Source organism: Malaclemys terrapin, chromosome 17 (genome assembly GCF_027887155.1).
Source record: "Malaclemys terrapin pileata isolate rMalTer1 chromosome 17, rMalTer1.hap1, whole genome shotgun sequence".
NCBI lineage: Eukaryota > Metazoa > Chordata > Testudines > Emydidae > Malaclemys > Malaclemys terrapin.
This window is the reverse complement of record NC_071521.1, coordinates 24,369,073-24,397,054: the sequence shown is the minus strand read 5'-3', so window position 1 is coordinate 24,397,054 and position 27,982 is coordinate 24,369,073. Positions and strand designations below refer to the sequence as shown.

Here is a 27,982-nt window from a genome sequence, read left to right as displayed (position 1 = left end):
TCCCCCCTCCCCATGCTGTCCCTGCCCCAAGTGCCACCCCTGCAGCGCCCATTGGCTGGGAACTGTGGCCAATGGGAGCTGAAGGTGGGGCGCCTGTGGACAGGGCAGAGCACAGAGCCACCTGGCCACGCCTCTGCATAGGAGCTGGCAGGCACATGCTGCTGCTTGCTGGAGGATGGCGTGGACTGCACTCTCAGCAAGGATGGAAAAATCCCATGCACTGCTACTGAATGCTGGGGGCAGGATTGTGCATGCAGCCTAGGGATAGCGTTTAACAGCGTTGTGCCCTTTTGAGCCTAGACTGTTCCAGGGGCTGGCACAGTTCCTGATACAATTTAGCTCGCCCGTCCCTGGCTGCCTCACCCAGGATCTACGTACTGCACCCCGCCTCGTCCCATCTCCGGCACGCCCCTAAGCTGTGATTTACCAGAGGCATTGAAGCCTTATGCAGTGCCTCCACCAGGAGTTATAAGGGACTTCCTCAGTTCCCATATGCTGCTGCAGTAGCACACAGAGCTGGGCTGGGAGGACCAAATCCTTCCCAAGACACTTTCCCTCGCTGTTTTTACTGAGCAGTGCCACGTTCATGGTCAACAGATGGCTGTAATCCATGTGTCATGCTCCCCCTGGGTCCTTCCACCTGTGCCTTGCGTAAATAGGTTACCAGTCCCAGGCCTGTGCAGTGGGGAGACACCCCACAACCCTCTGTCCCCCACCCCAGCAGCTAAGATTGTTTCCCAGAATGCACTGGTACAAGCACAGTTGTTCGGGAAGGGTGTAGATACAGAGGCCATCCATCACAGCTTTGCTGGGGGCACCCTGCAGCATGGCTATGCTATGCTGTATTAGCAGGACCCGGCTCAGTTTCACAGTGGAATTTAAGGGGCTTGGGTGCAGAACCCAGCAGGGATCCATGCCCGAGATCTGTGGTGTTGTTTTGCTACAGAATGCAAGGGACTGGACTCCTTGGGTGCATGTTCTTTATATAGGCAGCGGGATTTGGGGCACAATAAATGGCAGGATCCAGCAGCTTCCACATAGCTCTCACTTTTCACTTTTCCCTCCAGTGAGTGTTTCAGTCTCTTCTGGCTCTCTCTGCAGTGGAGATTGGGCCTCTCAATTGGCAGCGTCCCAAGAGAATAGCGTGCTGGGGCACCGTGCCTGTCTCTTTCTACATCTCCCACATGGTGCAACAAGACCTTTCCCTGCCACACACTCATCATGTCTCGCTTATATTGCTCAGACGTCAGGCATTCCTACCCACCTGGCTCCAGCCCCATCGCTGGGAACAGCTCGCCTGGACAGAGAGCAGATCTGTTTTCTGTGAGCTAGGAGATCCCCTTAGATTCATTCTCTTCACCCCAGCTGTTGGAGCCAGAGGGAGCCTTTCTCTGACATCTCATCAAAGTTTGATGCGTCAAGTCATTGCCAGAGATCAGTCATTTGTGAATCACAGCCTGTGGATGCTGGAAACTGAAATGTATTTGCTTGCCCCCTTTTTCTCCATATTGGTTTCTTCTTGTAGGGTTTCGTATGGATGGGGGTTCAACATCCTAGTTTAGTATTGTAGGGTTGCTCATGAGCACTGGGCTGCAGGGTCCTGTTTATGATTGTGGGGTTGCCCGTGGGTTGCTAGCTATTTGGGTGCTTTAAGGAAAAATGCACTGAACCATTTGTTGTGGCGAAATATATAAAGAATTCCATAAAAACAGAAGAAAAACACTGGGGATTTGGTCAGTTTCACACTCATCCTCATGACACACCTCGGTTCTATGGTTGTATTAATCCAAGGAAGCAATCTCTTAAAATGTCCGGGGGCTGGTTCTGCCCCCCATGCTGCCCCAGTTATAAATTGCTCCGGTGGCAGATAGGGGTGATCAGTGAGCTGTAGGGGGCCAGCATGGGAGCAGTGCAAAGCTGCATTCGGCTGCACTCACCCATGCTCTGCCAGTGGCAGGAGGGGGAGCAGCCACAGTGCTGGGCATTGTGGGCTGTGATGCAGGCCATGGGCACCTAGGAAAGGCTGCTCTGATTTATGCCACTTTCACTCCTGTACCAGCCCAGAATCCAGGTGGCACAATGCACCTTTAAAGCTGCCTTTTCCCCTGCTCCTCCCGGGCTTCACTTTCTGTGCCACAGCTCACAAAACCTGGCCCCAGCATGGAAAGCAGGCACGTGAGCTGAGTGGCATCGGCCTCAGAGAAGTCAGAGATTCCAGGGAACCCGGCAGGCCTAGGGGCAGATGGTAACCGCATGTCTGTGCTGAGTGCCACAGGATGGATTTTGGCTTAGTTGATTGCACAAGCAGAGCTGTATGGTTGGGTCAGCAAGATAGAGAAACAACATGTTTGTGTTGAGCCTACAGTTTTTGCAGGCATGTCTCCTGTTATTGTCATTGATTGCAGCCATGAGCTCATCAGCTGAGCCTCCTGCCCTCCGAAAGGGGACAGACAGGGGAGAGTTGGAAGCCAGGGATTCCCAAACATTGTAAAAGCAAGGGCTGGAACAGTAACCACTGCAGGCAGCATATACTGGCCCTGCCATGAGGCACAGGGGTATTAGCCTGACCCGGGTCATGAGGCTTGTGAGTAGGAAGTCAAGACCGGTCTGACATACTGGCATTCCTGTGTGTCGCACCAGTATTACATGGTGTCACATGTAAATGACATCTCTGATCAAAACAGAGCAAAGGAAGCCAGCCGAATCCCTGTCTGGAAGGGAACCTGGCAGAGAATGGGAGCAGGTGGCTGCAGCCCAGCCAGAGTGGCATCAAAGAGAAATCCAGTATTGCCAACGCCACGAGTTCACAGATCACATCAGGCTCACAAAAAACACAAGATTTTAAAAAATCATACATTGGGTTCTGCTCATTTGCCTCCTGGGTTTTGAGCCTTCAGGCCTCATGTTTCTAAGCTTTAGTCCACAACCAAGGAAGCTACACTTTTTTTCTAATTAAAACTGAGATTATTGGGTAATCATTTAACTCCAGGAGCAAATGCCAAAAGTCAGGAGACTCATAAGAACGGCCAGACTGGGTCAGACCAAAGGTCCATCTAGCCCAGTGTCCTGTCTTCCAACAGTGGCCAATGGCAGGTGCCCCAGAGGGAATGAACAGAACAGGGAATCGTCAAGTGATCCATCTGCCCATTCCCAGCTTCTGATAAAATAGTGTGTGTTGGCAACTCTGGGAGGGTGAAATTCTCCACAGTGCTGCGTATAGTAGGTCCAGAGGCCCTAGAGAGCGATAGCATGTCCACAAGGGCAGGAAGGACAGCAGACTGCCAGGCGGAGGTGAAGGTCCTGTGACCCATACAAGGACGGCACGTGGAAAAGGCACGTTTTCTTCACCAGAAACCAGGTGCTAGGTGAGAAGATTGGCCAGTATGTTACTACCTATGGAATAAAGCGAAGTTGTGTGAGTTTGAACAGTTCACAGAAAGGCTGATGGGATAACTAATTTTGTTGTGGCATAACTGATAACAAGGGTTATTATGAGAAATAGGACCTGGCTTTGAAAAGAAAAGTGGATATTTGGAGAGCTTGGGAAATCTGCTTAAGTGAAAGCATCAGCAAGCAGTGAAAGCACTGAAATGCATCTAATTGAAAATGCATCCCAAGGCACAAAGATAGAACATATGGGGAAACAAATGGCAGAGAAAAGATTAGCTTGCAACCAATGTGGAGATGATCACAATATCACACAAAGCTCTGTAGCACAAGGGGCTGAGGTCAGGTATACAATAAAAGCAGCCCTTTTGCAAGTGTGTCACTCAAAACATACATTGCAGGGAAATCCCATCATGAAGTGTACTCCTCTGATCCAAAAGTTCTAGTCACTTTGATTAAGGAGGAGAATTGCATGCTTGGAGCTGTAGTCTCTGTGGGTCTTAATGCACACCTTTGCATTCAAGTTGAGTTGGCTATTTGGCCTGAATGGCACTCTTTAGCCAACACTATCTTACGGAAACTGGGAGCATTTGATCACTGTAAGTAAATGAGGCTTTCGAAATGGAGATTCCAAAATGCGATACAAGGGTCAGTAAATGGGAAGCACTTAGTATTAGAGTAGACAGCAAGTGTTCTACTCTGAAATGTGATTGCATTCAATGGCATTTTCTCACAGTTGGCTCCTTATCTGAATCAGAGCTGGATCTGCTGGCTTTCCTCGCTGCAGTAGTGCTGCAGAGACAACAACATGGTTTTGGGAGAGGGAAGTGGGTCCAGTTCCAGCTCACTGAGCACAATGCTCCAGTTGGAGATGCTTTATTGTTGAGGATGTATGAGCTTGGACTCCCCATGCCATTGACACAGAGGAAAACTCTGTTGTGAGGCTTCTCTGTGAATTGTTCCCAGAGCCCAGTGTTTTCTTGTTGGCCTTTTAGTCTACTTTTGCTGGGCTGCCGAGAGTGCAACCTGCAAGCCCGGAATGCATCTGCAACCCCTTCACTCCGCCTCTGTCTTTAGAGAGCCTAGGTATCATCCTTGTTGTGGAGCTACAAGTCCAAAGTGCCATGTGGAGAAGGAGCGCCCTGCAGAGCAGGGTGACATGGATCCCGTACTCCGCCCTATACAGGCACAGCTACACCCATCACATGGAATGGCCATTTGGGTTTATTTCTGGGGTAGACCACATGTATGTGAGTGTGCAACATATATGCCACCCTCAGGCTACTGGAAAGCTGCCAGTGGAGCCCACAGTGTTGCAAATTTGGGATCCCCGCCCTCGGATCTTTATTCCTTTATTAACTGAAAGGCTGAATTTGGATGTCAGGTACCCAGGTCACATATCTGCAGGTGTCTCGGACAAGCTGCCATCACACAGCAGCCGATCACTGTGTGGCCAAGATTCCAAGCCAACTGTGAGTTATCAATAAGTGCTAAGATTGACAGGTTACAGGAGTAACCATGAGATCTTCAGGCTATCATAGGGTGACCAGACAGCAAATGTGAAAAATCAGGACAGGGGTGGGTGGTAATAGGAGCCTATATACGAAAAAGACCCAAAAATCAGGACTGTCCCTATAAAATCGGGACATCTGGTCACCCTGGGCTGTCAAGATGCAGATTCCAATTATTTAAAAACACCCCCACACACACACCCTGGACAGCCGTCTTCTGTTGCATTCAGACAGGTATTTTGAGAATCCAGGGCCCCCTTTGTTGGTCTCTGGGAGCGAGAGAGCTCTGCCTCCTGGAAAGCCAACTCAGCATGATGGGAAGCAGCAATCCAGCTGCAGTGTTCTGAGGGCTCACAGCGTGTCAAAGCAGAAAAATCTGCTGGGAACAGAGCTACATCCTCACTCTCTTCTGAGCTTCAGCAAAAACTGGAGAAGTGCACGTGGAACAAGAAGCAAATCCTGCTGTATGCAGAGAGCTCTGCCTCCTGGCTAGGTTTTGGAGCTGGCCGCTGCAGGGTTAGCTGACTGTTTCTGCCCTCGTTTAGAGAGACAAGGTGGGTGAGGTAACAGAAGTTGGTGCAATAAAAGATATTGCCTCATCCATCTTGTCTCTCTAATATCCTGGGGCCAACAGGCTACAGCCCTGCATACTGTCCCAGTTTGTGAGGCAGAAGGATTTTTGTGTAGTGCTGAACTCTTGCTTGGCCTGTAATAGCCAGAAGGAAGGGCTAGGACTGTGCCTTCCCATACTGTTTATATCGGCTCACTGACCTGAAGGACAAACTCAGGACAGTCTGTGGAAACATGATGTCATTTCATTGTCCCCACATTGGTTTGACTACCCATGAATTGTTCGTACCTAACTGAGAGGATCCTGGAATGATGCTCAGATCCCATGGCCATGGGCTCTGCATTCGAACCAAGGAAGAAACATTCATGCAGGCTGTGTACTAACAGCCGGGGCAATTGAAATCAACAGGGTAAGAAAAGTCCCTGCAGATTTTTTGCATATTGTGTTGTTTTCTACAGTCTAAGCTTCTCTTCTAAAAACAAAAGTCTCTGCCCCTTCTGGTTACTGAGATACCATCTAGTGTGTGAGTCAATGGCATTTGACTTCACTCCGGACTGAAAGGCAGAAGCCATGTGTCTAGTGGTTAGCCCAGGGGACTGCGAATCGACACGCAGGGGTTCGTTCTGAGCTCGCCCAGTGACTCTTGTTCGATTCCCCTCTCTTCTCTGTGCTGCACTTTCCCTGTGTATAAAAGCCGGGCTAGTGATGATAACAGCTGACTCGGAATCTCAGTGTGAGGTCCAGGCCAGTGCTGAGCTGCTGCAGAAACTGCGTGGTGGAAGGGCAGATGCTTGCTCCTGGCTCCTCCTCAAGACTGTATAAACCTGAGGGAGCAAGCTGTGGTGCACACTGCCTAGTGAAGAGCATCCCAGGCCGAGTCAGCCAGCCAGGACTTTGGGAACTAGGGGATCCATCGATGTGACTTTCTCGGGCATGTAGAGCGCATCTGTTACCTCTGGCAGCCAGCTATCCCCTTGCATTGTGGACCTCAGAGCTGAACTGGGGATGGTATCGGTGGGGAAGTGTTCCTAGCACAGACATGGCCAAACAGCAGTACCTGGCGAGTGCTGATGAGACAGTGCCAGGGAGGAAGGCACTTCACACTGCTCCCATTTATTGACAAGGAGCAGTAGGAATCCTGTTGTAATAACCAGTAGCCTGGACCTGAAGAGGAGGTTGAGGCATTTCAGGACACAATCAGTCCTCTAGGAATATAGATGGCATCACTAGAGCCAGACATTCCATTAGCCCCGCCATCAGCGTTCCCCTCCAGCAGTTCTGGTGGCCAATAGTCTTGTCAATCTTCTCAGGTTGGTGGTTGATCTCACAACAGAGAGGGAATCTGGGCTTTAGTCCTGTGATAGATTCCTCCTCCTTCCTTGGAGACCCATCACTCATTGTGTCAGATGCAGGCCTCTGCAGTTGGCTCCGTTGCAGCCATCAGGCTCTGGAAAGTTGCCAGTGCGCTCCCGGGCTGGGCAAAGTTTGGACAGCACTACTGGATAAATATCGAGGCCCCCTTGGGCAGGAGTAGTTAGTTTGCCACTATGAGGCATTTGTTACAGCCTAGCTTGCTAGGCCTTCACACTGCACTCGCCACATGCCATGGGCGCTCCTCAAGGAGGTGTCTGAGAACATTAGCAACTTGGAACCAATCTGTGGAGATGATTGACTGGCTGTCCTGAGTATAGGTCCATAGACAGCAATAGTTTGTATCCTTATTGGCCCTTGAAGAAAAAACAGACCAAGTAGATAACCCCATTAACTGACCTGGCTAACAGTTTATACTCTGCTGGCTTGTGTCCCAGCAAGACCCTATTGGCTTATGTGCCATGGAGAGACAGGTGGACAGATTACCTGTGTCATTTATTGATGATGATTTCTGAAACATGCTGATGAGAAGACATTCCTACCCTCTGTCCAGTCCAATCCCCATCCACCAGAATTCAGTGATGTTCAGCATGTCCCTTTCCATCTCCCCAAAGGACCATCCTTGTATCTCCCAAAGCAAGGTTCCTGGTGGACCCAAAACCTGTGCGTTAGGAGTTAGTAGCAGACAATCTGCTTTGATAGAAATACATCCCGAGATGGGGCCAGATGCTTAAAGGAGGCCAGCTCCCATTTAGGCTCCTAAATCAGGGCTACCTTTTCCCCAGGGTTCAATGCCCGACATGTACACACACACACACTCACACACACGCATGCACACCCATGCATACTTATACATGTGCACCCCCAAGCGCACTTAAACATGCACGCCCATGCACACATACATACACATGTACACATGCATGCATACACTTGTGCACACACTGGCACATACACACACACACACACACAAGCGCACATACGTGCATGTACACACGCTCACACGGGCACGTGCATGCACACCCGCGTACATGCGCACACACTCTCCCCAAGAGCCCTTTGAAACTCGGATCCCTTAGTTAGGTTCCTCAATGGGAGCCCTTTTGACAATCTGGCCCCGTGGTGGGACCTAGAAGGCAGCTATTGTGTCACTCCGCCAGACCTCCCATCATAGTGACGGGCAGGCAGGGACTTTTGGGATGTCAGTGTCTTGCCCGCAAGTAGCAGCGGTTTCCGGTCAGGCTCCCATGACAAGTGGCTTAGGGGACGTCTCCACAGTGAAAGAAAACCCTGAGCACCAAGTCTGAGAGCCTCGGTCAATTGACTTGAGCGTGCTGCAGGGCTACAAACAGCAGCGTAGCTCCTGAGCCTGAACATCTACCACTGTTGACCCAGGCTCTAAACCTCCCTGCGCAGAGTGTTTCTACTGTGGAGATCTGCCCTCAGACAGCAGAAATCCTGGCACCCCAGCTGCTTAGCCAGTTTGGGAAGTGGCCGGGGGCGCCCCGCAGCCCTGCCGTCTGGGAAGGCACATTTGCCATGCTATCCATCTTGATTTCACATGGGCCCCCAGGGAAGGGGGGAGCGTTGCCCTTAGCAGCTCTCAGGCTAATAATCGCCTTGTTGTTTTGCAGTGCTTGAAAGTGCACTGGGTTTGCCTTTCCGTGCCCTTCCCCCTCCCTCTGCCTGCCTATTCCACCTTGTGTGTAGGAACTGGTTTTTCTTCCCGAGCTATTGTTTCTGCTGGATTGGTTACATCGCTTCAGGCCTGGCTCACATTTCCTTTCTCACGCTTTTTTTTTTTTTTTGTAATTCCCATTTTCTACTGCAGCTTCTGTTTAAGTCTCTCTAGAAAAAGCAGCATCTGAAACACACCTAAGGATCCTAGCACTTGGGGCGGGTGAGGTGCCATGCTCTGCCCTGATGCCATCCATCCCACAAGACCTGAACACGAATGGTTACAGGGCCACTAAACTGCAAGCCTTAAAGATCAAGAGATTGGCTTTAAAATTGAGAGAGTCATAACAATAATAAATGTTGGGTTCCTTGTTTGCCTTCTCTTTATTAGTGGTAGGAGCAGTACTTATAGGAGCCCCAGGACAGGTCTGGCACAAACGCAGAACAAAAAGACAGTTCCTGCCCGGAAGAGCTGAGTAAGCTTCTGGAGTTTGAGTCTTTAGGCCAGGGGTTCTCAAACTGGGGTCGTGACTCCTCAGGAGGTCACAAGGTTATTACATGGGGGTCGCAAGCTGTCAGCCTCCACCCCAAACTCCAGCATTTATAATATAAAAAAAGAGAGTTTTTAATGCATAAGGGGGTTGCAGTCAGAGGCTTGCTGTGTGAAAGGGATCACCAATACAAAAGTTTGAGAACCGCTGCTTTAGGCTTTATGTTACTGTGTTCAGGACGCAGGGGGCTGCCTAAACTTTGCATAGCCAGGAGCCATCTTAACCGCTTGCTAGGATCCAGTGGGCTGCACTTCATTTGCCGAGCAGCTGTCCTCATCTTGGCTACAGCCTATGGAGACTGTAAGTCCCAGCATGTCTTGCTCTCTCTGGCTCCTGTCGAAGATGAGGGTGGCCATAGACTGCACTGTTGGAATACAGTGGCTCGTGCTTTGGGCCATCCCTGTGTTGTAGGGAAGGGGTCTGAGCATTGTTGGGGGCATGCCAGAGCCAAGCCGTAGATACTTCTGACTGAGGGTACAGAGGGACAGAAATAGCAGGTTCTGGCTGTTAGAAGTCCAGCGCTGATGTACCCTGCCTAATCCAAAGCCTGGCTTGTGTATTGTTGTAGGCTCTTCTTCCTTGTCTGGAAGGATCTTCAATTTGCTCCTTGTTTGCTGCGTGATTACCCATTGCCTTGCACCTTGCACAGTCATTCACACCAGTGTAAAGTGGGTGTGAAACCCACCCAGTCTGATCTGGGACTCAGCTCCTAATGTCACACCAAAAATGACAACAGGACGGGGACACGCCCGACTTAGCGATGCCTAGGAAGCAAGCTCCTTGGCAGCAGCTGCCATCGGCATGCTGGCTGATGTGGAAAGGTGAGCTTGGAGCAAACACACAGCAGCAGGCAGAGATCAGCTGGGATCCAACTCAGATGTGCGGGGCAGAGTGTCCCCTTGGGACTCCATATTGCGCCATACAGGTGTTTGTGTTCCCAGCTTAAAACAACAGCTGAAATATGATCCCTCCCCTCCCACTCCCTAGTGCGTGCTTGTGCCCCCCAACGCACTGCTGCCCCTTCCAGACAGGTCACTGCACCAGTGGGGACGCGGCTGTAATGAGTCAGGTTGAAAGGGAGCTGGGCCCTTCTGGTCTGCCTCAGTCACATCCACAGCACTGGGTGGGGGGCAAACAGGGCTTGGGAGGAAGAGGCGGTGTGGGGGCGGGGCCTTGGGGGAAGGGACGGTGTGAAGGCAGGGCCTCTGGGAGATGGGGCGGTGTGGGGGCGGGGCCTCGGGGAGATGGGGCGGTGTGAGGGCGGGGCTTTGGGGGAAGGGGAGGTGTGAGGGCAGGGCTTTGGGGGAAGGGACAGTGTGAAGGCAGGGCCTCGGGGAGATGGGGCGGTGTGGGGGCGGGGCTTTAGGGGAAGGGGCAGTTTGAGGGCGGGGCTTTGGGGGAAGGGGAGGTGTGAGGGCAGGGCTTTGGGGGAAGGGGCAGTGTGAGGGCGGGGCTTTGGGGGAAGGGGTGGTGTGAGGGCAGGAGCTTGGGGAGATGGGGCAACATGAGGGCAGAGCCTTGGGGGGAAGGGACAATGCTGGGGCGGGGCCATGATTCAGGCTCTGGTGGCCCACCCACTTTTAGGGAAATTCCACTGCTCCTGCTCTGAAGGCTTGTGCCGACTATTAGACACAGAGTCTGTGTTATGTGGTAATCTGAAATGTGCATGCTGTATGGAAATTCCAGTTTTGTTTGTATCATGTTTTGCGTTATTTGATTAATAAGATACAGTGTGAAAGGAGAGGCCATCATTCGATGTCCATGCATACTTTAGAGGGCAGAGTTAAGGGTGATCATTCAATCTTCATTTTTAGAATTATCTGATATTTCAAAGCTTGATTTCATGACCTGAACTTTGCAGTAGTATCGTTATATAAATAAATATATAATAGTATTTATATTAATTATTACTGTTAGTATTAATAAAACTAGGGTTTCTTTTTTTTAAGAAGTAAGACACCCAGAGTTTTTCAGCTTCCCAGGACGCATAATTTTTGTGGTCAGAATTTCCGTCATGGTGCCCCCAGTACACAGCATTCTTGAACTTTTGGTCTCAGTGAGATCTGCAGAACAAGCCAACTTCAATGGTTTTCACTAGAGCTTAGGTTGTGTTTTAGTTTTCTGAACAGAACGTTTCCAGTTGGAGCTGAGGGGCAGAACCCTGATTTTTGTCACACATGAATAACTCTAAAGCATCTGGGTCAATTTTAGCTAAAACGTATTAAAAAGAAGAAACCAAACAAATCCAAATTCACCAGGCCTGGACATCTTCAGTCCAAATAGAACAGATCCCTGGTATTCAGACATAGAGGTATAGCTAGCTAGATAAAACTCAGCATGATTAAGAGTAATAGTAATTAGATACATTACTGAGACAGAGCCCAGGAATGTTAACCCTTCTTCTGCCAGGCTGTAGTGGCAAGTAAACCAGCTCACTTTTTGAAGGTGGTCCTGCTGCTGTCAGTCACGTGAATGGTCAGGAACAGACTTGTGTGTTTCACATTTCCAGCCTTTGATGGTGTCACATTGCATATTCACACACACAGGAAAGGTCCATCCTGTTCTGGGAGTTGTATGGCATCACGAAGTTGCTCTCAGCCAGGCATGAATGCGACGTGCTGAGCTGGTGCAAGGCATGTTATGTGCATGGGCAGGGTGCAACCAGGTGCAGCAGGAATGAGAATGGAAATGTGCTGATGTACAGAGCGAGATGTTCCTACAGTCTGGCTGAGACCAGCCCCTCACCCACCCTCCTGGTTGCCTCACAATGATGAACCATGCACAGCTAAATGGGGCATGGTACTCTCTAAACTAAAGCTTGGGTGATGCTAGGCAACACTCTTTCTTCCTTTATTATTTGTGTTCCCATAGCCCCATAGAAGCCCTAGCTATCATGGACCAGAACCCCACTGTGCTAGGTGCTGTACAAACAGTACTCCCACTGCAGCGTTTGCTGGGCTGCTGTTGTGGTTAAGGTTTTGTTAGGGCTTCTGCAGACCCAGCTTTCTAAAAGGGTTTAGACCACAGCTGTTCTGCATATGTTCTGATTTGGACCAAACTTTAGCTGGCAAGATGTCAAGACGGATGCAAGTTTGGCTGCTTATTGGTTTGGCTGCTTATTGGTGTGCAGAAGGAGAATAGCAGAAAAATAAAGACATGCAGTTTGAGATCTGTGTTTTCCCCTGGAAATTAAATTCTGCATGTGGTTTTAGTGCAAGATAGGGACAGAGTCTCATTGACATGAAACCCTTCATGTCAGTGAGACTCAAGCCCAGGAAGTTCCGCTGTATATCCCTAAGGCAATGAAATATGAAGGCAGTAGAATGGGGGGGGCCCAGTGGTCAGTGTGCTGCACGGCTGTGCGCATGGTTTGCAGGACAGCGTATATATACATAGAAATGGAAATGTACTGCATGCCATTGCCATGGTTCTGGTTCTGGAAGGTTAAATGCTTCATTGCTGGATGTGCCAGGCATGTCAGACAAAGCCCTGTGTGCCAGGATCAGCGATACGTTCTGTTCTGAGCTCAGTGGGATGGTGGATCATCCATGGATTGCAGTGTAGCATTGTTGGGGGCGGGAGGTGCACATGCTGGGGATGTTGTGGCTCAGGGTGTCCAGTGCATGCCGCGAGTGTGTCATGCTTCACAGGCTGTAGATGAGTGTCGGCAGTGCACCCTGGGGATGTGCTTGGTTGGGGTGTTCTGTGGGTCTGGGGATGGGTGCCATGCGCTGTGAACCCATGAATGTGCTGCACACGGGGATGCGTGCGGCAGGTGCATGCTGGGAATGGGTATGTGTGGCGTGTGCATGCTGTTGTGTGTACATGGTGCACACTGAGGAATTGGGTATGTGTCACAGTGTGGCTGGCCCCAGTAAATGAAGTACAGTAGGTCCAGCTCTCCTGTGACAGAGCAGTGCTCCCAGCTAGCCAGTTAAGAGGGTGTGGCAGCACCTTGGGGCTATGAAAGGATCTGGTAGAGGAGAGACTTGGTGAAATAGAGGCCAGGGGGAGGTTCCAGTGCATCAGAGGAGACTGGTTCAGCCAGGAAGGACAGGTGAAAGCTGCCAGAGACCAGGGAACTAGAGGAGTCCTGGAAGGAAGCAGAAGGTGGTTCCTGGAGGAAGGCTGAAGGCAGGCAGGCAGCAAGAGGGGTTTACCGCTGGCTGACATCCCCAAGCCAGAGAGTGCTAAGGCAGAAGCAGCAGCAGAGGGCCTTGCCTGCTGGCTGTAAGCTGGAGAGCTGGTGCCAAGGGCTAAAGAGGGCTGCATGCAGGGGAGCTTGCCCACTGCCATCTCCAGGAGTCAGAGAGCTGGACCCAGGGAGACAGCGAGAGGGCAAGGGATGCTCCCAGCAGAGAGGCTTTGGGGCTCACACTGGGAAGAGTGAGGTTGCACTTCAGTTGAAAGGGCTGGGGTGGCTGTACTGGTACCAGGGTAGGGGAGGACTGACAGCGAGTCCAGGTGCGGCCAAGGCACATTAAGTGATGAGATGTCTGGAGTTTTAGTGACTGTCTGCACTGGGGTGAGGAATGGACTGCAGGTTTGGGACTTTCATTATGGACTATTTGGACTATGCTGTTGTAATAAACCAGCCGCAAGGAGAGGTAGTAATGAGACAAGAAAGCCTGAGAGGGGGAAGTGAAGCAGGTGTGCCTGTCATGCTGCAGCCCACGGCAGGAGGGTGTGCCAGGCAGGGCTACCCCATGACAGCATGTATCCCAGGCTATGTGCATGCTCAGCAAGTGTCTGAACGTGACAAGCTAGGGACAATATTGTGGGTGTCACGTATCCAGAGCATGCAAAGAGCTTTGCCTTCCTCAAAGAACTCAGTACCATTCCCCAGGTCCACTGTATTTCCCACACCCTCTGAGCACTGGAACATCACTATGGTCATTGAAAGCAAAGTTCCTTCATGTATTTCTAAACCTCCCAAAATAAAGCTGACAGATGACAATGGCGTGGCCTGTGCTAACTGACTGGGGGATCCAAGGAGCTGCTCTGAGTTCTCCTGTAGCATACTCAGATAGACCTAGAATAACCAGTGTGTGCCGGAGCTGATATCTTATTGGTAGATACCAACAACTTTGTAAATGAGTGAAACAGCTGCCTTGGCTACTGGATTCTCAGGGTACAGCTGACTTGGGCAGCAACCACTAGAGACCCTGATCTTGCAAGGTGCTGAGCACTTTTTGGGGGGTGCCCAAAGCTCTGAACTCCCATTGGTGTCATTTCTGTTCTGGTCCATCGAGGTTCTTACACATGTCCGTCCCCAGGGTGTCTGTGCACCTCGGGGAGTTGTAGGTCCCAGAATATGCTCAGCACCTCACAGGATCAGGCCTCTTGATATTAACCTCTTGATATGGGCACCCGTAAAAAAAATGCCAGTATAAAACAGGAGGAGATGCCTTCAAAGGGGCAATTCTTCAGAGTTCTGAAAATAAAATGCAACTGGAGATGGTACCTTAAAAAGTCACCCAACATGTCTTGCCTTCAATTCTGGCCAGTTTTTCTCTGACCCATGGATGACCTCCCTCCAGCTGTATCTCCCAATCTTGTCATCACGGAACCTCTGCTAATCTGCTCCATTTGAATGCACTGTGGTTCTTGTTTCGTGCTCCCAAACAAATGAGGCCCTTTTAGCAATCAGTGAGCCTCTCCCACTACTATGCAAATGAGACTAATTAAAGACATTCCTTATATGTTTGATTTCCCACACCTTTTACCTCCAAGGGGAATAGAAACATCATGTTTCAACTCTGTATTTCACGGTAGCTGGAGTGGGTCACTCACAATAGGAGTATTTGGCTGATATAAGTTGAAGCACTTTCTTATGCATGAGAAACTTTCCAGAAACCTATGACTAATAGTGAAGAGGGAGCAGAGAAAGCAGTGGGAACGCTGGATTGTCATGGGCTGTGATCCCACAAAATTTACCAGCTGAGCGGGTTGGGCTAGCTCAGTACTTGCATGAGAGACCTCTAAGGAACGCCTGGTTGCCAATGGGGGAAGTGATGCTGATGAATCAGTAAATAGTGTACCACTGCCCCAACACAACCCCCATTTCCCTTGCCTCTCCCATTTCCCCAGTGACAGGCAGGGACCTGCCTCTTATGGTCATAACAATACCATCGTTCCTTGAACAAATAGGGATGTTAGTCCTGGCCAAATTCCAGCTTGGGACGTCACATTCTGCCTCCCTAAATTCCCCCTGCAGATTTAATTTAGGACTAAGGGACCTCCTGGGTCACTGAATCCTGGCCCTTGCTCTCACAGGCCACCCTGTCACATAAACAAACGAGGATACAATGCTCATCAGTGTTTGTCCTCAATGGTTCACTTGAGCTGTTGTGTGCTGTCAAATCTTTGCTGCTTTTCTGTGGTGAGCTAGCAGAGCCTTGCGTGTGATCTCTGATCAGTCAGATGTAGACTGTAGGTGTAGAGCACGTTAGGATCCTTCAGGGGATAGGGGATGGAAAGATGTAAGATCATTTTAAAAGCAACAAGAGAAAACAAGAGCAAAGAGCGTGCCATCTCTTCACTGCCCCACCACTGCCTACACTGGGATGATATTAAATCTTGCCTGAGTGCCACAAGTTGACATCAGCCATAGAATTCCTGACTACCAGGATGTCAGTAGCTCAAGATAAAAGTTGCCTAGTGCAAAGGGAAAAGAGAAACCCCTCAGGATGCTCAGAAATGTGTTGTTCTCTGAAGCCGTGTCTGAGTGGTGGCCATTCTCTCCAAGGGAAGGAGTGGCTGTCCACAGGCTGACTCTCCCTCCTCTGCACTTGCAAATGTCATTAACACCGGTGTAAATGACACCACAAGGTGCACGATGGCAGCAAGAATCAGGCCCAGTGAGCTTCTGAGAACGAGATGGGATTGTCTGAACTGTGTATGTACAAGGAGGAGCTGAAAACTTGGGAAAAGAGTAATGGAAAATATAAATATATACAATGGTACACACACACACACACACTTTCATACACCAACACTAATAAACAAATACACTCGCACACACACAGGGGCTGGGCAAACCAATACAGATCAAATAAAACCAGGCACAAACCTTCAACCCAAACTGAGACCAAACCAAAACGCAAACCTTTATTTGAAATGTGTAAAATCTCGTTACCCCTTTTTTGACTTAATTTTTCCCCATGTCTCTGCACTTCCTGCTTTTGGGCAGGAGCAGAAGTACCAAACTCTCAAGAGGGACCCTTGTTCTTCTCCCTGTATTGCCTCTGGTAGTGGACGACAGTTTGCTCTGGTGAGCCATTAGAATGAGGAAGCTTAGCCAAGCTTTTCAGGTCCATTTCATTTCCATTCTGGTGAATTTTCTAATCTGGATGCACAATTGAATTAAGCTTTGGATGCCCAGGGCCCTGTGTTTAACGGCAGGCCCATTGATTGTAACAGCTGAAATGAGACCTGCAATCTGCATTCATCAGGGAGTGGCCCTTTCTCCAGGTCACTCCACCAGATGACATCTGTCTCAGCCATATAGTGATGATGGGGAAGGAAAGTAATGGAAGAGATTGGGAGGTGAGTAGGAAAAGAGATATGCTAAGTAAAAGATGCCTGTTGTGTTGCGCTGACATCAGGTGCTACTAGGAGTTAACTCATTGCACTTGGAAACTTATTTGACATTTACAATTTCTTTTGACTTACCGAGGGTTTTCCAAGCCAGAAAGTCCCAGGGGAGCAAGGAGGTGACACTTCACCAGTGTAGACCCAGCCAAACCAGGTTCTCACATTCAGCAAGGGAGGGACAGCTCAATGGTTGGAGCATTAGCCTGCTAAACACAGGGTTATGAGTTCAATCCTTAAGAGGGCCATTTAGGGATCTGGGGCAAAAATTTGTCAGGGACAGTACTTGGTCCTGCTGTGAAGGTCCCTTCTACTTCTATGAGATAGGTATATCTCCATATTAAAAAAAAAAAAAAAAACTCACAGTCCATATAATGGCTTAAACAGGCAGCATGAGGTTCACATTGTTCCATTTAACTACAAAAATAATGAAACAACCTCTGCAGTTATGGGGCCAAAGAGAGGTGGATTTTCTTTTGGACATTATTACAGCTGAATAACTTGGTAGGTGGCAATACTGCTGAAAAACATCTGGGGGGTTATTATAGTGAATCACGTGTTCAATGAGAGTCAACAATGTGATGCAGTTACAAAAAAGGCTAATATTGTTCTGGATATATTAACAGGAGGTAACTGTCTGAATACCAGGTTGATGGGCCTCCTAGGACTACCAAGGGTGGGCAGATAAAGGGCTGAGCAAAAATGGTTTTGTTAAAATATGAACCACCAGAACCTTGACCTAAATATGAACCAACCCACCCCCAGAACTTCAGCCAAGCTCACCCTGGCCCCTGGGAGCTTTGCAGAATTCCAGAAAGTTTGGCGGTTAAAGTTGTGTCTTGTAAGTTTTTTATTAAGCTTCTCAGCTTCCTGGGTTGGAGCTGGGATGGAAGCCCAGATAGAAGAGCTGTTCCCTTGTGAGTCTGAGAGAAGCTGGAGAGCTCAATGAACCTGTCAGGATTCCAGCTCAGAGCCTCCAAAGCTTGGTGCTCTTTGAGGTTTCAACTGTCACTTGCTCAGACATTTAGCTCTGGGAAGGGAAGAATGTCAGCTGTGGTTTGCACCACCTTCCCTGTCTGAAATAACCTGTGGGGCAATTCCCCGCCAGGTGGGTATCGTTCTCCAGAAGAGCCAGTCCCAAACCAGCTCCCCAATTGGTCCTGCCGTTCCAAAGCCGTTCTCACCTGCATTCTCTTCCCTGTCCAATAGTTACAGAGAAAATCTGACCATCAGGGGTGTTTCCCCTGGCTCAGTTTGGCTCATTAATTCCTTTGAACTGTGTCATATTCAGTATGCACTAAACAGGGCAGTCCCAGCATTCAGCTCTGTCTGAGTCTGCTCAGACTTCTGGAGATGTCTAGTTTGCACTGGGCATGCTTGCAACTTGATGCCTGTCCTAATAGATTTCAGGGAGCTCACAGCAGTGGCCATGGTCAGAGGTCTTAAAGGATCTCTGACATGTTCCAGCCAGCCTAGGCAAAGACACTAACCACATGACACGGCCAGATCCGCACTGAGTCTGTAAGATGGCTGGGTAGAAACAGCCGTTCCTCCTGCAGGACTCACTCCGTGGTGTCACAATCCAGCGTTGGTGACATCACATTCACCAGCACCTCAGTGTCGTAAACACTGAGTTTTGACATCATAGAGTAAGCCGGTCAGGAGAAGCAGGTTTGGTTGAAAAAAGGGGAGTTTCTACAGGAGGAGGCTGAAAGGCTGTGGTGGGGCAGAAGGGAAGGCTGTCAGTCACCCCTATTTTTCCTCTTTCTAATGAGCTGGGAAATTATTCATTCCCCCAAAATCACCTTCCAAGCTAGGAAACTTGGCTTTCCTGGCTTCTGACCTAGCCCTTGTCAGGCAGACAGGCCATGCATGAGATGCCTGATTCCTGTGCCCGATGGGACTAGCGCCGTGCACTCTGCCCAGCCTTTGTGCCTAGCAATTGGCAGCTGGAAGCAGGGCTGCCGTGGGAACACACACCTGCCACGGCTCCCGAGGTCTGGGATTGCCTCAGCAGGGGCGCAGCCAAGATCCATTTCACAGGGGGCAGAACGAAGCTAGCCTGGGATTTGCCAGTGACTAAGCATGAGCTGGCAAGGGCTGCCCTAGCGTGAGAAAGGGAGGGCTCCTCCTCTGCTGTGTGCTCACCTGGAATAAAGGCTCTGCGGCGACCTGCATTTCTCTGCCCATGCTTGGTGCCAGCCCTCTCTCTCTAGGCACTTCTCTGCCCTACCCACGTGTCCCAGACCCGGAGCCCTGTGTTTTTGGAGACCTGCGGGGTTTGGGGCAGAGTTTTTCACCTCCAGGTCAGCAAAGTGAAGCCAGCCCCAGCTGGCAGTCGCCACAGGGTATCCCCCGCCGTCTGCCCTCGGTCCATGGAACAACATCCAGTTAACAGTAGCTGGCAGCCATCTGAGTAGAGAGCCCCCCAGAGACTGTGCTCCCTAGCCCTAGCTCTGACGCTACCCAGGACAGGGCTGGGGCGCCTGGGGAGATGATGCTCTCCCCGCTCTATAGGAGCTTGTGTTTATGTGACATTCACTTCACCTGAGATGTTTTGCATGGAGGAAGAGGTGAGCCATTGGCTGCTCTGCTCCTGCCCATTCGCTGGGCATGTGCCAGGGGTTTGGAGTCAGCAGGTCAGCTCATCGCTGTGTGCGGCTGTTGCAGAGGCAGTGCTGACACCCTCCTGAAGCAGCTGCAAGCTCTAGCAGGTGTCGTGCGCCGGGAAGCCAAGCAGCTCTCCAGGCTGAGCTCCAGCCCGTCACTGTCACGCTCAGGCAGCTCTGATTGATGCCCTCTTGCTGCTGCTCCAAAGGAGACATTGTCTCTCCCTTTGCTACCTGATGAACTGCTCGCCTGCCCCTGTTCAAATGCAACCCCTTCCCAGTCCCATTGGCTGAGGGGAGTCATGTGACCAGGCAGTTGTATTCCACCTTAGCTGTCTCAACCCCTCTGAATATTTTCCCATCGGAACTGCAGGTCTCGTGTTAGCTCTGTCATCATCATTAAGGGCTAAAGAATGTTCCCATGAATTTTGGCTTTAATTATATCTGCACCACCTTTTCTGTGCCCTGTTTTTTTTTCTAACCTAGCACAACAGGTCCAGGGAAAACAGACGTATGCAAGGAGGGGGAAGTCAGTCCTTTTCCCATTGAGAGGCTCATTCCTTCCCCACCAGTACCCCTTTAAAACTCCCCATTAGCAGAGCTCAGGCTCTGGGAGAACACTGCCAGTGCAGCTGTCTGCCCCTCCCACCCCAGCAGGCTCGTCTCGCCCCTTTACGGGAGATGGCTGGTGAGCTCTGGTAGCGTTCCTGACGGGGGGTTGCCCGCGCCGTTCGATGGGTTCCACCATGTTTAGGGGGGATATTAAAACCATTTTCATTGAAATTTTTATGATGACTAATTGCCTTTGCCACTAAGTGGTTATCTGTCTGCTGTGCCCGCCCCACTCCTTTGGGAGCTGGAGCCTGGTGATGGCTTTGTTGGTCATGGCATTAAAGGCTCAGGCGGTGGGGGTGTCGCAAGAGGGAGGGTAGCCTTATAGCAAGAGAGGGTCTAGGACTAGGAGATAAACCTTATTCCCCCTATAGGCCACCAGGTCACCCAGTTGATCTGTGGCCATGCTGGGGATAGAACCCAGGAGTCCTAGTCCTGTGCCCCGTCCACTGGAGCACTCTGCCAAACAGCGAGGAGAGATTTCATTTTGAACAGTCGAAATCATTGCTAATGTGATTTTGTATTCTGGAGATGGCCGGTCTGTGCATATCCCCACAACAGGAACATCAGCCTCCTCCTCCCACCAGTGTGTTTCAGGTCTGACCACTTCTTGAGGCCAGAGGGAGGTTATGCCTCCATGGCCCATCCAGCCCTTGGCCTCTTATTGAGACTATTAACAATAGGGACCAGCAAGTGCTGGGATGAACAAGTAGACAATGCACTGGGCTGGGAGCCAGGAGATCTGGCCTCTTCCCAGTCCTGTCCCCTTCCTCCTCCTTTGTCTCCTCTTTCCACCCTCAGGTCCATGGCTACCATCACACTGCCCCATACTCCTGCAAGACTCTCTCTCACTCATCTCCCAAGAACCTTTTTCTCTCCTCCTTTCTGAGCACCTCAGCTCCTTTTTTCTAGACCTACACCACCCTCCCCTGAGTTCTTCACCTGTGGAATGGCTTAGGTTTGCTTGTCTTATTTAAACTGTCAGCTCTTCGGGGCAGGGAACGTTTCGTTATCTGTGTTTATACAGTGCTGTGTGCACTTGCGACACTCCGTGTTCTGGAAGAATGATACTGATCGATGGAAAACACACCCAACAGCCTGACTGTTTGCTCTCCCAGGCACACATCTGGCTCAGTCACCTTGTAATCCCTTCTGAACAAATCAAACAAGGTGCTTTTTCTTTCTGGATGGAGCTGGGAGCTGTATAGTGAGGGAGGCTGCCTCATGCAGACTTTGGCACAAGCTTCCTGAGCTGCTTGTGTGACAAGGAAGGGAATGCAATAAATGTGGCCAATTCACCTTTGTCTGCTGTGTTGCAATCCAATACAATTTATAAGGCACCTTCCATGCCAGATGTCCCAAGGCGGCTTGTGAGACATACAAGGACCTTAGGTAGGTCACAGGTGCCTTGCAGAGCAGCAGCCTTTGTAGCTCTATTCAGCATCAAATGCAAATCTTGCCCAGGAGAAAATTTCCTAGCCTGTAGGGGGCAGCGTCGCCCAAAAGAGGCCTTGCCTAGCAGTCTTCCGTGCAAGTGGAGTGTGCAAACGCAGGAGATGCATACGTGAGAAGGCTGTAGAACCTCCCCACAAAGGGGTCTGCTCACCCACGGCAGGGAGGAGCCTGTGATGGGCCTAACTCACAATAAAATTCATGAGAATTAGGAGAGGACCCGCCTCAAACCCATGAGTGGGAGAACAGGTCTCCATTATGTGTAAACGGAACCCAGTGTCATACCCAGGAGTGTCAGAGCAATAAGGAGGGTAGAGGGGAGTGAACTGGTTTCCTAAACTTCTCAGGAAAGAAGCTGCAGTAGGTCTCTGCTCTTGGAGACTCTGGAGATTATCATAAGCCCTGATCCTGCACAGTGCAGGAGCTGAGCTTCAGACAGTAAACCCTAACTGACCTTCAGTCAGCCCAGAGCTTCTGTTATCAAGAACTTGGAAATCAGCATTTCAGCTGGCCTCAGAGATGGGAAATACTGATGGGAGTCCACGTCGATTCCCAGCTGCCGTGCAGACGGAGCTCATGTTCAATGAAAAGAGAAACAGTCTCTTCCCTGTGGTCAAAAAATGCACCTGTTTTTCTCAAACATTTTTCAGGGCATTTCAGTAAATTGGTCCCATCTCAACCTCACCTGCAAGTTGTGCAGAAGCATTTCTGAGTTTCTGTCTAAGCCCTAGCATGGTTACACCTTGAAGAGATGCAGTTAAAATGCAGGAGTGGCACGCAAATGAAAAGTGAGACAATCATGAGATTTAAGGTCTGTGTTTACTCAAGACAGTTAAACCCTGAGAAGATCAGATCCGATAACCTCCTGAAGTTATAATTTAACTCTGCCTTATGTTTTGTTCCTCGGGAAATCAGAAGTGACTCCTCCCTTGTGATTCTTCGCAGTGCAGACCTGGCTTCTCTGAGAATTCTGGTTCTCCCAACCAGGTTCCCCCCTGAGTTCCTGGTGTTTCGGAAGAGCGCATTCGGTGTCACTTTTTCGTTGGTTGAGTCTTTTTTAAAAAAGAGAGTGAAGGAGGAATGTTCGTTTTCAGTGGACAGACATGGTTCCTTGGAATGGGAGACTTGCAGGCATTTCTCATGTGGCCCAGAGCTGGACCTAGATTTTGCTCCTGTTGATTATCATGAGCACGCTCAGCTCTCACGCTCCCCATGCATTTGCTGGTGCCTGAGTTGGCCAACATTTCTTGAAATGTCAAGAAAGAAAAGACATAGAAATAAAGTGCCTATGGTCCAGATTGGCCCAGTGAAATCCATAGACGTTAGGAGCATAAATACCTTTGAGGATCTGGGTCTAAGTGACCTAGGAGCCAAAGCACCATTTTCAAAAGTGCTACGGGCATTTGGAGCCTAAGTGCCATTGAAAATCTGTGGGGTTTAGGTCACATTGGAAAACAGGGCTCAGGATCCTACATCATTTAGGTGAATTTGAAAATGTTTCCTTAAATGTTTTGCAAAGCTCTTTTGCCCTTTTCCAACCAGCTGCAACTCCCTCCCTGGGCTGTGTGTTTCCCAGACTGTGGCAGGAGCTCTGGGTCACATCTGACCGTTTGTGTTCCTACCGCTGTGGGGAGTCACTTGGGCACCATCCACTGCACCAGATCCATTCCATGAAAATGTCAAAAAAAAAACAAAACCAACCCAACCCCAAAAGCAACGAGCCTGTGCAGGTTTTCAGGGAAATGAATGCTTGGGAAAGGAACGAAAGCTGCTTGTTCTGCAGCATCTGAGAACTGGAACAATTGGGAAGCCTCATGTTCTAATACAGAGCATATAACAAGAAATGAGGAATCAAATTGCAGGGTCCCTCTTTCCATGTGTGCTGACAGCTTGCAAATCATGTGGCATCAAAAAGTGACCCTGGCATTGTTGATTTAGAACTGTACTTGGGAGGGGAGGAGGCCATTGAGTCTGTCTGTCTGTCTATCATCACCATGTTTCTATCTCACTCTCTCGCTAATGAAGTACTGTATGTAGGCTCTGAATACTTAGTGACACTAACCTGCAAAGGTCTCTTTTCTCCCCTACGCTCTCGGAATCAGGTGCCATTACTTAGATTTCCTTCTTTCACTTATTCTCTCTCCTTTCTCCATCCTCATTGCCTCAAGCCAGCCCTAGCTGTTGGGATCAGGCTGTGTGAAAAGGGAGGTCTTACACTGAGTGTAAGTGGAGACAGGTTTGAGTCCAATCTGATTTCCATTGGTGTGACGGTCCACAGCTGAGGGCCTTTCCCTGAGAATGTCCTGCCCCACAAATCCTATCATCTGCAGAGCCCCCTGGAGAGCAGTTGGGTCACAGATGAAGCAGCATTCTCTGAGGTGCTATTACTAGGGATGTAAAGTTTCAGAAAATTTTGAAGGCATGGAAAAAAAATGTGTGTTTCTGGGGGTTTTCAGAACCCCCCCAAAATTCTGGGGAAAATTGAAATATCTGTACTAGTTACTTGCTCATCAAAACTAAACTTTCTTTACTTCTAATACTGTATGTTCCTAAAGTATCTTCATTTTCGATACTTACCAGTATTAGAGAGCATTAGAAAGGCAGCAGTAACATTGTTTTAAACATTACTCTAAAAGTTCTTCCACTGTTCATTCTGAGAGAAAAATATTTTATATAACAGTTTTGTTTATATTTGTCCCAAAATTTCCAGTTCTTCCATATCAGGCCTCAGAAAAAAACAGGGGAAAAATGTCCCCCTGCCCCCCAAGTTTCTGTTTTTCCCTGGCCCCTCACATCTCCAGTTGTAGCTAGGCCTGAGTCCATTGAAGGCCTTAAAGATCAGGACCAGGTCCTAGATTGTGACCAAATGTTGAATGAGGAGCTAAAGCAGTGGGTTAAAGACTGGTGATGTGCCCTCCTCTGCCCTTGTTGCGTAGGAGACGGGATTCGCTGGGCTCTGTAAGCTGTCATTCCTCTGTGGCCTTTGCCTTCATGCCAGGCAGTGATCTGTTGTAGGCTGGCTTGGAGGGATTGAAGAGTGGTCAGGCCCTGCCTGAGAAGAGGGGATCAGGCAGAATGGTAAGCCAGCATTTCATAACACTGTTGTAATCTGAGAGTCGCAGATCAGTGCTGAGACCAAGGCTGTCCACTACCTGGCTGGCTGGAGGGCAGAGACCTCCGATGGCTGAAGAGGTTAATACCCATGCAAGCTCCTCAAAGTGAGCTCCTCTTCCTGCCGCATCACCTCAGCTCCCCAGGTTATGCCTGCATCGTCCATGTGCTGCTGTCTCAGACCCTGTGACCACTGGCTGACGGCATTGTCTGAGCCTGCTGACAAGAGAGGAAGCTGCAGGGCATTGGCAGGTTGTGTGCATTGGAGTCCACACAAGGCCTCAAGTATGCAGAGCGTTTGCCTGTCAGGCTGTTCTCTGGTCTATCCACCAGGAGCCAGTGAAGCCAGTCTGGGGCTGCACTGTTCCCTTCCCACAGCTCTGGGTTCAGTGGATAATACCCTGGGTAGCTTTGCAAACCAAGGCCACTATCATGGTCTCTAGAGTCACTGCCACGGTAGGGAGAGGTTTGGGGAGCCCTCAACACCGTCAGTGGGTGGGAGGCTCCCTGCACCAGGCCTCCAGGGCACAGAGGTGTGGTTCCCACACTCCTTTTTGAGCCACTAGCTGGTGCAGAAAGGGGTGTGGCCCTGGGGCCATTCTTACTCAGCCACACCCCCTTTGGGGCATCTGACTCCCCAGTGCACTCACTTAGGGTTAGTCAGTGGGAGCTTTGCCACGGACCAGGTGTGCAAGGGAGCTCCCTGCTTCCTCTCTCCCCCACCCAGGGAGAATCCCAGAATCTGGCCCTAAAATTATAACCTAATCAGTTTTTCTTCTGAAGGGCATAAGCAAGGTCTGAGGGGAGGCTTCCTTCCAGCCCTCCCTGTACAGCACAGTTCAACGGGTCAGCAACCCTGGGGGCATTCTCCTTCCTTTACAAAGGTTTTGGTCACTGCTGGATTCCAAACCAGTCTAATCTGATCCAGCCATGTGGCAAGACCCATGCACTGAGGAGGGGAGGGGGGAAATTGATGTTACTGCATTCAGGGCACCTTGTACTCTGCAAAACAGCCGTGCAGGGCTGGAAGGAAGTGGCTGATCAGAGAACTCAAAGCATTTGCCACAGTGCGTGGAAAGTGAGTTCTCTGAAGAGTTCTCGTCCCCGATTGCATGGCCGTCTCTGGGGCTTTCCGTTTTACCCACTGTCTCAGGCTTTGCTTGAGGTGCAGCTCCAGAGAGCAGAAGGCAGAGGCCTTTTACAGTCTGAGTCATGTGCAGGCTGGGGTTTATTGCCTCATTTCTTGGAGTGCCTGACTGGGGCTCTGCCCCATCCCTCCCTGCGTGTGGTTGTATATTTTTTTCTAACCAATAGTTGTCCCACTTTCCTCTCTGATTCTCCCACTTGTGGGGAAGGGGAGCCATAGCCCCCGGCTGTGACCTCTCTGCCCCGTCCAGTTAATGCTCCACAAACATATCAAAAGTGCTCAAGACCTGATCCGAAGCCCTTTGAAGTGAGTGAGACTCTCACTTCCTACAGTAGACTTTGGATCAGACCCCAACCAGGTAACTCGCTGCATTTAAAATGCATGTGTCATTCTAATCACTTGCCTTGGCTGCAGCTCTTTCAAGGGACTGGTCAACCTGAAGCCTAATCCTTTGGGGATTGTTAGTAAGTTACAGGTCACTTTGGGAATCACACCCGAGTCCCCCTGTACATTTTTGTGGCATTAGTCACATCGTCCTGAGTTTTAAATGGTTTCTTTCTCCCCTTTTGCTGTGTGGAATGCCGGTACAAGGGAGAACAGTGAAACTGATGCAACAGGGCGAAATCCAGGCCCCATTGAGGTCAGTGGGAGATTGAGCATTGACTTCACTTGTGCCAGGAGTTTTACCTGCAGTCGCATCCGACTGGAAAAGAGAAATATTTTTCCTCCAGTGTCAGTGCTAGGAGTCTTGGCAGAGTGCAGAGTGACACGGTGGTGTTCAGTTCTTGAGGCCCAACCCCAGCACACTATGAAGGGGTCAGATTTTCACAGTGCTCAGCGCTTTCTGAAAACCAGGCCCCTTTAAGATGTCTCAGATTGGGACCCCTAAATCACTAGTCATTTTGGAGAATGTAGGCCCATGTGTGTTACTCGTGGTAAGTAAAATCTGTCCCAGAGGAGTGATTTGCAAGGAAACGGTGCCCCATTAAGAAAGCTCATTACCTCAGCAAGCTTTTCAGTTCGGTGCCTATTGATGCAAATAGGGAGCGCCAAAGAGTGAGTGTCAAAGCTGTAAGTCAGGCTCTTGGGGTCCTGCTGACATTTCCAGACAGTCTCAGCTTTTGGTGCTTTTATGGCAGCATCCAGGTCCCAGCTGAGCAAGCTGTACCCCAGGTGTCTGTCCCCCCAGTGCTGAGCTGGGCTGGAGTTGGCTAGCCATGAAAGGTTGAAGGCATTCATTTATTTGGGGGGCAGGATGGGGATTCCTAGAGAGCACTGCTGGATTTGCCATGTTAAATTATGGGCTCTTAATGAATAAGCCCTATCATGGGCTTTTAATGGGCATCTCAGTCCATTATTCTTTATGGGAGCGTTCCACAATAAAGCTGGGCAGCTATTTTTTCTCTTGAGACTTTGACCCAGAGTTCAAGCTATAAACTGGGTTTGCCAAGGAGTGGATCAGAAGCTGTAAGTGACTAGCTGGGGCAGAGTGCCTCCCCCAGCTACCTCCCTCCAGACCCACATAGACAACCCACTCTTCTCTTGGAGCTGGCTGGCATCTGGGGAAGCCTGAACAGATCCCTTGAAATCCCTGGGCTGGGGCTGCACTGTCAGAAGGGTCAAGAATTCACATTCCATCTAGCCAGCTGGCTGTGGAGGCCATGGCAGAACCCAAAGTGGGCACAGGCAGCATGTTGCTGCAGGCCTGACGCAGGGCACAGCTCATCTCTGTGGCTGACGCTGGTCTGGGGATGCAGTGTCATTGGAGGAGTGTGTGGCAGCCCTGTGACCCGGGCAGCAGGCTGGGAGTGCCACCCCGGCTGCATAGCCAGTGTGAGCAGCAATGAATTGCGGTGGGGTGTTGCTTTTTCCCCCCTGATCTCGTAACTTTCTTGTGGGTTTCCCTATTGCCCTCCACTACAAGAAGGAGGGTCAAAGTCTGGGACTCCAGAGATCTGTGTCCTACCCTAGTGCTGTCACAGCCTCACTCTGTGACCCCATGCCTCAGTTTTCCCAGATGTAACATGCTGATGATGCTGACCAACCTCAGAGGGCCATTGTGAGGCTGAATTCATTGGTTTGCAAAATGCTGTGAGATCCTTGGACAGAAGGTGCTTCAGAGCGGCAGAGGACTCAGCTACCACCCTCTTTCTAATCTTCCTCTCTCTTCCTTTTGCCAGTTGTGTAATTGTGACAAATACTTGAAGATCTCCAAAGACCAAATGAGGCAACTGATGCAGCTCAGTGGACTCTTAACAGAAGAAGATAATGCAGGTAACTGAGTGGGCACCTAACAGGTTAATGCAGCCTGGCCAGGGGGTTGCGTTCCTGCCTGAGCCGGTGAGTGGACTGTACTCCTGCACTGGGAGCACCTTTGCACTCAGTCGGCAGGA

At 50.1% G+C, this 27,982-nt stretch overlaps 1 protein-coding gene across 9 annotated transcripts in view; it reads left to right on the top strand.

Moving 5' to 3' along the window:
• Positions 1-27,982, top strand: part of EXD3 (exonuclease 3'-5' domain containing 3) — a 598,889-nt gene that overhangs the window by 552,161 nt on the left and 18,746 nt on the right. For 8 of the 9 annotated variants that reach the window (XM_054007609.1, XM_054007611.1, XM_054007610.1 and 5 more), the window contains one exon: positions 27,770-27,863. The exons of the other annotated variant lie outside the window; for it this stretch is intronic. In XM_054007609.1, the coding sequence (XP_053863584.1) occupies positions 27,770-27,863 (94 nt within the window). The remainder of the gene's footprint in view (positions 1-27,769; positions 27,864-27,982) is intronic. 9 annotated transcript variants of the gene reach the window in all.